Consider the following 12,961-nt stretch of genomic DNA (forward strand, 5'->3'; position numbering starts at 1 on the left):
CTAACTCATGTACAAAACAAGCACCACACTTACCATGCAGCTATTAGAAAACTCAGCTCCCCCACTATAAAAGTATATCATCCCCTCTAAGTTTGAGTAACAGAAGATAATGATCTCTACCGCATTATTTGTTCAGAGAGAGCAAACTCTATAATGTGTGAGGAAAACAGCTGAATAGTCGGGAAGACTTCAACGGGAGCAACATATGCTCCTGGTGCTTGCTGCTGAGACTGCCAAAATGTCTTACAGTTACAGATGCCAACGTTCTGAGGAAAAAACCTGTTGCTGCAAAGACGGGAAGTTGTAACCAATTCTGACAAATAGAGGACTATCATGCCTGAGCTGAAGAGCAGTCAGAGCCTGCTTACAAATTATTATGATTTAGTTGTGATTGTGATTGGCATGCACAGAAAGATCAATCTCAACACAATACTATTTACCTTTGATTTCTTTTGCTTCCAAGTGCAGCTTAAGTAAAACTGTTTTGTGAGCCAAGTAATGGGGATAAATAATTTAGCAGTGAGTAAGAAATGTGAATTGTAACTGTGAACTAAAAAAATGGTACTAGATATCCAAGATCCAGGCTTGTCAAAACAGAAATTTGGAAAAAAACCCCAAGAACTGCAAAGATGCACCAACTGTCTTTAATTGTGCAGTAGTTATGCACAAGTATATATAACAAAGGCAGGTAAAAGGAAGCAAATAGAATAAAAGCTGCTCATGAGTAACCAGTTTGCCTGTTACAATTTTCACAACAATATTTATTGTCATTTTTCTCCCCCCTTGCATTAGTTCTCCTCCAACCCTTACCCCAGAAAGATTTTTCTCCTTATTTAGAACACAGTCCATAAAAGAGCCAATTTGTTACTCAGCACATGCGAGAGGGGACAGAGAGACAGAAGAGTGGATGCGAATGTGGAAAGGAGGGAGGAATACAAGCTCTTGGAAAGGGATCTTTCCTTGCTGATGACAAGTCCACTGTTAGGAGATTCCTGGCCCTACTGCAGTAGGACTTCTGTCACTGCTAAGCCAACTGTTCACATTGTTGTTTCCCAACTGAAGGACAAGATGTGCAAGTCTTGGGTGTTCTTTTAAGCTGGGTTTTTTCCCCAATAAATACTGATTTTGACTGAAATTACCAACCATAAAAGTAAGATACACAAATCAAGCAATAACAAACATAGAAATAAGTGGCGTAAAATAGTATAAATGGAAATCTATAGTCAGCAGTTGCGTTTTTCAAGCAGACATAGAATGTTAGTCCATTGCTAGATATATTAATAATCATACAGGAAAATCACAAGTATTACATTACTATTTTTAGTTTAGTGAAATGGAAGATGTAACCCTACCATATGATGATGAAAAAGTAATTTCCATTTTAACTAAGTGAAAGACTATGACACATTGCAACAACTAAAGGTGAGAGTTTTTAAAAAGATCATTTCTATAATTTCCACCTGAGAGTTTTCAGAGAGGAAAGTTGTAAGTTTTTAACTTTCATTTTGATAAGCTTTTGAGAATTAGTACCCAAAAACAATGGAAGAAGGCTTATGCTGAGACAATATTTGAACTGAAGATGAAAAGTGAGCTCGCCAGTTGTGTTCCAATCAGTCCTAGACAAAACAAAGAAAAAGTGATAATAAAGGAGATTGATAAGAAAAAAAAAAGCCATTGACTAGAGATTAGGAAATCAAGACAACACCTTGAAGCATCTTATTTCCTACATGGAGCTCTAGTTGTGTGTTCCTACTTTCTTGTACAGACAAAAAAGTAGGACTGCACTATTTTTCTAAGCTTGGAACCTGAGCTTTTGATGATTATTCTGTCAAAATTAGGATCCTATTCCCATGCACACTGCATCCCCATACCAGATATCTCTATTCCTCTGGACTATGGAGCCCCACTCCTGTCTCCCAAAGCTGTCTAGTGCCCAAAACCTTTCTCAAACCCTGCACCCTCATAACATTGTTCCACTCTGAAGCTCTAATCAACTGTTGTATACAAGGTCCTTAACTTCAACCTTTGGTCTTCAAGTAGCATAAATTAAGATTTTAACTAGATATATGGGATAGATTCTTGAAAATATAGAAATAATCATGAGAAATAATGTAGGCTGCACTTTTACATAAATTACTTTCAATAATGCTAAATGGAAACAGAAAGATATTTAAGACTGCCGGAATGGGATTGCTTAGAAATGTTAGGTGAACCAGCAATTTCCAGAAACAGGGCAGTTAAATAAATAAATATTGTTTTTTCCCTGTAGCACAAGTTACAAAACAGGCATATCCATTTGTCTCATTTAGAATTTTTTACATTCTTAAGAGAAAAATAACTGGGAAATCTGCTCTGTTTCGCCTATTGCCATGGACTTATATGTGTGCAGAAGTTACTTCTACATATGCTCTAAGATCATCATTAAGAATATAGTTTCTAAACCTTAGATGAATTAAGCAACATTTATCACCTAGCAGATTAGTCCCCTGTTGGTGAGTTCAACAACTTAAGTTCTGATTAAGATAGTTGTTTGTATCGCACAGGTGATATCATCACCTGTGTATGAATTCATTATCTTAGCTATGTTACATTAATCTTTATTTACTTACTGCGTGGTGTTATTACGTTTTTAATTAAGATACATTTTAATTTATTGTTGTATCTTGACTGTGCCCTGAAATCTCTTGATTCCCAGTTCATACCTGGGGAATTGACAATGTCACCTGCTTTGCCTTCCCACCCAGACTAGTAGCCCCAGCCACGTCTCCTAATCTACCTTATCCACTTCTTACCTTATTACTGTTATGCTCCTTATCTTTCCTTGTCATAGGTGAGTTCCACCATCCTGAGCAGGATGCATAATTTTTCCTGCAGCACAGGAACTACAGGAACAAAGTGGGAAATAATTCGAAGGTATGGAGGCAATACATCCTCCAACAGTCCAGCTTGTCACTCTTACCCAGGAAGTGCAAGAGTAGCTGTACCAAGTGTTTCACATGTACAGGCTCTTAAAGGATCATTCCTGTGCTCAGTCTAAGGTTCCCAAAAGAGATTTCAAATGGAAGGAGCCAGGAACAGCTGACACTTTTCCTGGGCTAGTGTTACACCTCTCCTAGCTCTTCTGTAGCCCAAGATGATAATATTAGTACACGTCTATGTATGTTCTCCATTGGTTGGGGAAAGTCTTGACATCTTGCTGAAATTCCCCACAAGCCTGCAATTCTCAACAGCTGGATTGGAAGACCTGCTGGAAAGCACCAAGGCACATTTCCCTGGGTTTGCTTTGTTTGGAGATCAGAATACGGAGGGACAGTGTGAGCCCAGTTCTTGTCTCAGTTCTTGACACACAGTCAGACCATGGTGGTATGAAGTGCCCAGGTTCAAGAGTTGGGAATATCTAATTATTTTTCATAAAGACACAGCCTAAGCAATTTTTCCATGGGAAAAACTGTAGGATGAGAAATTGAAGTGATCATTAAGAAAACATTAAAACATTTCTATTATGAGATACAAATTGTTATACTCTTTCAAGTCATCAGTGTGTGTAGAAGCATGCCTTGTAGAGCTTCAGAGCTTGACTCTGAAGTCAAGCTATAAATGGAACTGTTATTACTTGATATACAAGTGTGAAGAAAAAATTATAATCATGTCTTCCAAACATGTAATATTATCTCTGTAGTAGCTGACCATAGTTATGGCTTAAACAATGTGCATCATTTTACTGCTATACATTAAAATTTATTTAGGGCAGTGTAATGTAATTTGATGACTTTATAAACTTATACATTTATAAATTATAAATTGTCATCTTTATAAATTATTGGTTTAGATTTTTAAGAATTCTAGAAAGAGAAGATGAAGAGAAACCTCAAAACCAAAGAGCACATAATCCGATTTGTTGTTTTTTTTAGTTACACAAAGCACAGAGACTCTTTTTGTCTATTGCCTTCTGGGTTTGATAGGTTTAAAACTGATAATTCTGTGGTATTCATCACCACTTTGTATGTATGGAAACACATTCACTCCTCATAAATTCTTTTCTTTTTCTCTCTAATGTATATGATAAAGTAGTTTATGATCACATATCTGTGAAGAGTAAAGGTAAAATGTTATGCTGTGGAAGAAATTTATGCAAATTATGTAGTGTTTAAACTATAGTATAACATAGGGGAGTGATTTTTTTTCCCTTTAAAAATCTGTACCACTTGGTACAATGCACTTGCATAAGTGTTTGCACCTTTTAATGTTTTATGACTTAGCATTTATTACAGAAAATTATTCCCTTCTGTCTTTCACCAACCCCCCACCTATCAACATAAACATCCATCCATCTGATGCGTGAGGGGAATTACATTTGGCTTAGCAATTAAAATGGATATATGTCCTTCAAGCTCCTCCTGTCCTGACCATCCTGTTTAGAGGATGAGGAAGCTCTTGGGAGTGCATACAAGTTATTGACTGCTGTGTGCCTGCAGGAGTTCTGTAAACCCTGTCCTTCACTTGTTGTCCATCACTCCTTAAAAAGGCAGGAACAATTAATGTAGGGATCCTGAGCTCTACACATCGTTTACTGTTGGAAGCTAGTTCCCAAGTGAAATAAGTTAATAAAGATGAAATCTAATGAAGCCACATCTCTTCCATTCTTCATGTCTTCTTTTATGTCTGGGAAATGCATTGCAACTAACTGCAATTTTCAGCATGTGCAAGGAAATGTTTTTCTGTTTGTTTATTTGCAGTAGAGTTGGACTATTTAATAATTATTTGCTACTCATTAGATAGCATGTCTTGAAAAATGTCTATGAAGTTACTAGTAACAAATCACAAAAAAGCGTTATATGCTTTCCTCTCCAAATGGTTAGTACCTTTTCAAGAGGTAGTGATTTTATCTTTTTTGAACTAATCCTTGAGGGGAAATAAAAGCAAATCATGATTTTTTCAAGGCTATCTATTGCTCCCAGTGCTCAGGGATGTTTAAAGCACAAAACACTACTGATTGTCAGACTACAAATTTGTTCATATGTTACCATTGTAATGTGAGACGGTGCCACTGAAGTGCAGCAGGCGAGCAGAAGAAAGGCTTCTGAGTAGAGTCCCTGGCTTTTTTTTCATGCCATATGGGCTTCCATAGTTTGTCCAAAGAAAAATCTTGCCTACACTATATTTTCAGGCATAAACAATGCACTTTCAAAAACTTGGATAGAATAAAATTGGTATCTTGAACTGATAAAAGCCTGTGTTTAGAGATAAAAAAGAAACATAAAAAATAAGATGTAGAATGTTAAAATAAAAAAATGGTGCATAAAGTTTTGGTTCATTTCTAAATAGTCTTAAATAATGTGAATGGATTATTTTCAAACTGAACGAGTTGTTAATATGGTAGATAACCTAGGTATTTGATCTTGTGTTCGCTGGGTGAATGGGAACTTGACTGTAGATTTCAGCAGGGCAGATTTCACACTGAGATCTGCAGGGCCCTCTTTCCCCTTGTAAATGAAGATTTTGAGCCTTTGAAGTCAGTGGCTCAATTCCTATATAGGACATGGGATTTCATGTTGGTTGTCTACTTAAAATATAATTTTTCTGAACTTCATTTTTTAGCTTTTCTACTTAGTATTATCCCCTATAAATGTAAAAGATTCTTTGGATTTGGACATAGATGATTAATGTAGGCAATTCCTGCAGAATCAAAATTTCATAATGTATTGATTTGCTCTGTGTTCTCTCTGAAAGAAAAATGTCCCTGTAGGAAACAGCAGACTGTACATGGTTCTCAGTATGAAGCATAATTCACTAGAAAATACACGAAAGAAGTCTCAGAATATGCACTTTTCAATATGGAGACAGATGGCCACATCACTTGGCAAACATTCAGCTTTTTTTTCCTGACGTGTTTAAATAATGTTTATCAAACAATAGACAGGGATGAACATCAAGGTAGCCTTAAATTTATCTAAAACAGAATGGCAGACTGCTGTAGAAGTGTCCTATAAACAACAATAAACAGCTGTTGAACGAAAGTCAATAAGGTCGAAAGAGATTTTTTTCTATTGGATTGTAGAAATACATATATCTATATTTCTTTTTCTTGTAATGAAATGTTCTGTCCTCTTTCCCAGCCCAGAACTCAACATACTGTTTATATACCTGGCACAGTGTACAATGATTAGAGGCAAAACCAGATGGCCTTATTTTTCCTTGTCTTGTTTATTTAGGTGACGGATAAATGAGTCCTAACTTTACCTATCAATCTGACTGTAATTATTTATGTTCTACTGTGAATTTTTGCACACAAATACTCATGCACGTACACACACACACACACACAAATAGAAGTAAACTGACTCTTTATCTTTCTTTCTTAGGCTTAGAAAGGATTGCAAGAGATTCAGCCTATGAGCAAGAAGGAAAAGTTCAGTTTGTAATTGATGCAGTATATTCCATGGCCTATGCACTACACAACATGCATAAAGATCTCTGTCCTGGATATATTGGTCTATGCCCAAGGATGAGCGCAATTGATGGTAAAGAACTACTTAGCTATATCCGGGCAGTAAACTTTAATGGTAAGTTACATGTACTCTTTTTTCCCCCGACTTTTTCTTCTTGAAATGCTTCAGAAGTGACAAGATGTGTTTTCTTCTTTATATAGGATGCTTTAAGGCACAGTGGAAAACAGGATTAGAAGCAGTTCTCATTTAATCAGAACTGTGAGTTTTTCCACCTGCTTTGAAACCCCAAGTGCATTTTTTTGTCTTAACGTTAAGCTGCTCCCAAAAGAGGCAGATGTTAAAAATAAGAATCTGTCGATCAAAATATTCCAGTGAAAAGCTGTTATTATAGAAACAAGTTGAGGACTCATGCAGTCCTATTGACAGATTAAAATCCTTTGACAGAGGTTGCTTATGTGTTTGCAAGAGGATGAACTGAAAAAAATACCCTTTTGAAAACTGCCTTCTGAAATTACTGTTAACAATTTCCTTACGAAAGGGAATAGTGAGGAGTTTGCTTTCAATTTGCATATTTAAATCTCAATTAAAACACTCACTAGCAGTTCCAGCTTCTTTTCCATGTTATTGTTTTTGACTCAGTGATTTAGTGAGCTTTAACAGAACTACAATATATATTTTTACACAACACTACGTAATATTCTGTGCAGCTGGGATCTGCCTGCAGGGGAAATGTAGTTACAGATGCTTATGCTGTTAACACTAGAGACCAATAATGAACAGGATTAATTTATGAATGTAGAATTGAAAAGGGTAGAACGTATTTGATGGTAAAATAAAGTTGCTAAAAACCTACATTATTTCATTAAAGTAATAATTATTGTAGATTATTTTACAAAGAAATAGAACAATGTTTGCTGTGTTTTCGTTGTTTTTTTCCCTACTTGGTGGTAATTCACGTACTAAGCATGCCTTCTAACTATGCAGAGAGAAGCACTGTCTATCACAATTTATTCCAATGACCTCAGCTGCCAGACTTTTTGAAAAAAGCACAAGGTCATTTTGAATTTCGCTTCCGAGTGGAAGCTTTTTTTGCTTTAGGTAATATACCAGACCATTTGGTTGATACGAATGTTGGCTGTAGGTCACAGTTTTTTCCTCTTCTAAACCTTTTTTTTCCTATGCAATTTTCACAAAAAGGGAATCCCTGTCTCCAGGAACATAAAGATAGAAGGAGTTTAAATGATTCCTTAGTGATTTTAAAGAAAACCTGGAGCAAAATATGTTGCTGGCAAATGGGAAATGTTACAATGACAAAGGTAGGCAGCATATTGTAGGGTTTGCAGTGATAATTATCTACATTTCTAGTAGATATTCTTCTAGGTCTGTGTTGTTAAAGCACAAAGTGATCTATTTTCATTTGTGAAGCATGACAGTTTAGCATAAAAAGATAAGTTGTACATTTTATATGAAACCTTTCTCTCCCTATATTGTTGTATTTCATCAATACTTGTCATGATTTCTCTGGCTGACTCTAAGTATCGCAACATGGGGAGATGAAAGAGTGGGATAAAGCATTCTGGACACTAATGAAAAAGTATGTTTTTGAACTAGTGATTTACTGAAAGAGAGGGGAGAAAAAAAAAAAAAAGAAACATTTCTGTGAGGTTAACTTTCTGTCCCATGGGATACGTTAACTGTTCCCTGTACTAGGCTAGTCCACATTATGTACTGCTGTACCAATTTTGGGGGTCTGTTATATGCCCAAATATTTCCTTTTTTTCAGTCATGTGTTGGGAGGCATAAGCAGAAGACAGGCTTTAACCCTTTGCCTTTTCCTATTAATCCCCGATTCCTGTTCCTCAGGACAGCACTGCTGCTGTGTCTCGGTTGACAGAGGTGAATATTTACATAGATTGCTAGACCTCCTGTGCTGGGAGTTGACAGTAGTGCTGTGTGTTGATTTTGACGTGCATCCTAGGTTCAGTCATTAATAATGTAGTATATTAAAAGTGAACTGGTACATGCAAGGAGAACCCTGGCTTTCACAGCCATTCAAGGTAGCATTTTTCTATCCTGACAATCACAGGATCACAGCATTGCTGAAGCTGGCAGGGACCTCTGGAGATCACCTACTCCAACCCCCTGCTCAGATCAGGATCAGCCAAATCAGGTTACTTAGGACCATGTCCAGTCGGGTTTTAAATATATACAAGGATGGAAAATCATCCAAAATACTCTCTAAGCAATTAGTTCCAATATTTGATCACCTTCACAGTAAAAAAATTTTTTTCTTATGCTTAAACAACTTTTCCTGTGTTTTAGAATTAAGCCTCTGTTCTTCAAAATGATAATAATTTCTAATATCAAGAAGTAACTGGCATTTTGGAGACAGGCAGATTTTCTTTTTATGCAATATGTTTCCCCATGTGATTCTGCCCTTATGCATATTAAACCAACTTTTCACCTCTCTTAATTCAGCATATCCCTCTTAACCAAGGTAGTAATGAGTGGGTGCAAGTCCAGTTAATACGCTGTCACATTCAACTTAGTGGGTTTCACCTCCCAAAGTATGTCCTGTATTATGAAGGACACCTGTTTGCCTTACGGAGGGTATTTGCAAGGGGAAGAAAACATACATATTTCTGTTTATTGGAGTAACTGGTTTGCTTTTGATTGCAAGTAATCACTTTAAAATGTGTTTCTTTTTGTTTACTCTGTTTATTTTTATTTACAAATTATGAAGAAGATTTGTTCCCCTGAAGGATTCATCTCTGTAATATTCTATGACACCTTCATGACTGAAGGGTGATCATAACCACTAGTGCACAGTGTACTGATGTAATTGATACGACATTTGTTTCTGCTTAGATATTCTTCTACCAGTTGTATGCTAAATGCAGAAAATGTCACAGTTCAGCATGATTTTAAAGGGGATAGAACTTCTCCATCTGTAATAGGAATAAAGAAATTTATTTGTACTTGAGATCTGAGTTACTGCTAAATGTAGTCTCCTGTTTTACTGTTGCCTATGTTTTTCTTAGGACAGCTAGCAAAGTATGGTGTCTAAAAACAATTGCTTTTCATTTATAATGGGCAGTTTAATAATTATTTAATTTCATAGGAAAAGAAACCCCTAACACGTAGCTGGTACAACCTATTGCTATGTACATTGAAAGAGTTTTTAAACAGCAGGAAGATATAAATCCAGTGTGCTGAGATGCAGCATATTTAGTTCCCTGTGTTCTTGGTGGTCACTGCTAGTAGACCACAGCCAGCCCTTTCTGGCTATTTGATCAAAGAATACTTAGAGCTTTCAGAAGTTTCATACTCCTACTTTGTTTTTCACAGGCAAAAAGTGAATGTTGTCACTTTATGGTGTTCTTATTTTAATAAACGTGACACATTTGAAAGATTTTCCCTATGAGTTTTTGTATCCAAACAAAATGAGATATTTATGTGAAACCGGTGTTTCATATTTTTAAGTTATGTAAACCGAATAGTTTTTCTGTTAATTAGGTTTATAAATGGTGATATGTGCAATAGCATAATTGTGGCATAATTCAGTATATTCTCCCATTACATTGCTCTAGTGTTCTCACTCTATTTAACTTCATTATTCTGTCTACAAAACAGGCAGATGTTTTCTAAGTTTTTACCCTGGCATGTACTGAGTGTTTTATGAGAAGTGCTCTGCTGAATTCCACATAAGTGTTCATCGTTTAACAGAAATCGGACTTGAACATGTATTTGTGGTGGATGGAGGTGTTTCAAAGGTGGTTTTGTTTTGTTTTGGTTTGGTTTTGAAGAAAAGGATTTATCTTTGTACTTCCTTCTGGACAAAGCAAAAAAAAGATGACAACATGGATACAGTGCTATTTCTTGGGTGGCAATAAAACACAAAGTGACAAGACTAATCAGTGCCCCTCTCCCCAGTTGCCCCACCACAAAAGTGGAGATTAAAATTTCTAGTTAAATTCCAGACATAAAGATCATTGCTTGTATTGTACATAAAACATTTCATATAGAGGAAAGTTCACTCTTTCTATATAGAGAGATTTATAGATGGTATAAGGTAACTGTTTTTTTGTCTACCTTTAGTCATATGTTTGTGTTTATATTTACATTAACACACTGTAGTACCAGGGATAAATATCAAGAAAACATCACACACTGTAACACAGTATATTTACAGATATTACAATATGAGTCTTTCACTTAATCTTAAAGGTAAGGGCAGAACTTGACCTTATACATGCAAACAGACATCTTATTTGCTTTGGTGGGCTACTTATCCTGTGGGTGAGCGGGGATACTTGCTACTTTGACATCTTTTTAGGTGATCAGGGTAAGCGAGAAGGGAGCAGAGAATAGGTGGAAGCACTGACTCCCCTCTGCCATCAATGCTTAGATAAATGTCTGCTTCTGCCAGAGGTCACTGCAACATCACTTCCCCCGCCAGGTGAAGATTCAGACTGTGCAACCTTTTCTCTGGGATGAAGTAAAGCAACTATGTTGCTTTTTGGGATTTTGTAACAAATCTACAAGATTGGAACAGGTTACCTGGAAAGGTTGTGGAGTCTCCATCCTTGAAGATATTAAAAACCTGGCTGGACACAGGTAACCTGCTCTAGCTGAGCCTTCTCTAAGCAGAGGGGTTGGACTAGGCGATCTCCAGAGGTCGCTTCCCACCTCAGCCATGCTGTGATTCTACAGTTCTAGCTGGACTTGAAAGAAAGAAAAGTATATCACTTACCCTTGCTTTACAATATTAAATGAACATATGTTACCTTTACGCTATTCTTCTGGAACTAATTTCATAGTCTGAGTGGACTAGTAAACCTTGTTGTTATTTGGTTTTTAGATATGTTAATTAAATGCTTTTGAGAAAAGATTAATTTTGGCTACACACACACACACAGACACACATTCATGCAGCATCAGCCCCATTTAAAAAGCAAACATGCAAAATTTCATCCTGAAAAGGCAGAATGTTTTCTTGAAGAAAGATGACATTTCTCTATTCTTTCACTGAGTACAAAATTTGCATTCTCAAATCATTATTTATCATTAAACCAGAAGCTTTAAAATGATGCCCTTTGAGGCTGATAAGTTTTGACATTTTTTAAAGCACTAAGCACAATAGAACTAAATGTCCCACTTAAAATGTACTGGAGTTCAGCTCCTAACTCAGATTTTTAAAGATCCAACTCTCAAGTCTACCACTACCAATAGAGAAAAAAAACCTTTTTGAAATAGTTGAAGTTGGGCACATCTGTGATTTTTGAAGTTATGAGTTCTTATTGTTAGTTCATAATTTAGGTGTTTGTACTATCAGAAACACTTAGCATGATACAATGCCACTGGTACCATATTCTGATAGGGTTAAAAACCATCTATGTATAATGGGACATAATAGCAGATGAGTAGATCAGATAGGGACAAACAAGATTAACAATGAGTTGGGAAGGGCTGAATGCTACTGACCTTGCTAAGATTCACTGTGGTAGCAATTCTAATTTCGCTGATCCATACTCTGCTGAAGAAATAAGAACTGCTTTCAGCTGCAGAAGTGGGAGAGGAAGGGGGAATGTCTGCTGCAGTTTTATTAAGATCTGTGATGTTTGTTCTGTCATAAGTTAATCACATGACATAATTCCATGTACTTTTTTGAAAATCCTGGTGGTACAGAAGAATGTTTGAAAATATGCCTAAAGCTTAAACTAACATAGACCTGAACTCATAAAATCCCAGAATTCAAAATAGTTCATTCTTTTCATGTCATGGTTTCAGAGGTGTCTAATTTGGCTTGTTAATGCACTGGGGCTATGGCAGACCATTTGTAATAAAGAATCCCAATGTCTAGTTTCTTGTACCTTTATATTAAATTAAGAAAGGAGTTGTTACCTCTGTTAATTTATTTTTGGGGATGAGCAGGGGATGATTCAAACAAGTTCTGCTTTGGCTTGCTAATTATTTTAATGAAATTAATCCAGGTGGCTATATAAGAAACTAAAATTGCACAGTGGTCTAAATCACTCTTAATGGGTTTAAGTAATGTATGGTTATAATGTAAACACACACAGCAGGCAAAGCTTGGAGCTGCTGTGATTCTTAGACACCTCATGAATCCATGTGATTACAATCAGAGATTACGAAAATGCTGAGTGTGAAACTAGAAGGTAGAACCTAAAAGTAAGTACAATTTATAGCCATGTTCTTGGTTATGTACAGGTCTTAAGTCCTGATTAATTGAGCAGTATATATGCTCCACATAGAAAATTCATGATGTAGAACATGACTGAGGTCAATTCTCTGTTTTGAGGAACAAGGTCTAATTCATAAGGTATTTTAATAATTAATATGTAAAGGAAGGTAATAAAGGATTTACCCTCATTACCCATCAAAATTGATTAGTATCTCCTGATAGGTGAGGATATTCTGATATATTAGAGTACAGTTTTCTAATATAATCAAGTAAAAAACTCAAGCAAGTGAGAAGTAGTACAAACTAA

At 36.1% G+C, this 12,961-nt stretch overlaps 1 protein-coding gene across 1 annotated transcript in view; it reads left to right on the plus strand.

Moving 5' to 3' along the window:
• Positions 1-12,961, plus strand: part of GRM8 (glutamate metabotropic receptor 8) — a 363,184-nt gene that overhangs the window by 212,756 nt on the left and 137,467 nt on the right. Inside the window, exon 6 of the mRNA XM_075704969.1 lies at positions 6,363-6,563. Coding sequence (XP_075561084.1) covers positions 6,363-6,563 — 201 coding nt within the window. The remainder of the gene's footprint in view (positions 1-6,362; positions 6,564-12,961) is intronic.

This window comes from Pelecanus crispus, chromosome 1 (genome assembly GCF_030463565.1).
Source record: "Pelecanus crispus isolate bPelCri1 chromosome 1, bPelCri1.pri, whole genome shotgun sequence".
Taxonomy (NCBI): domain Eukaryota; kingdom Metazoa; phylum Chordata; class Aves; order Pelecaniformes; family Pelecanidae; genus Pelecanus; species Pelecanus crispus.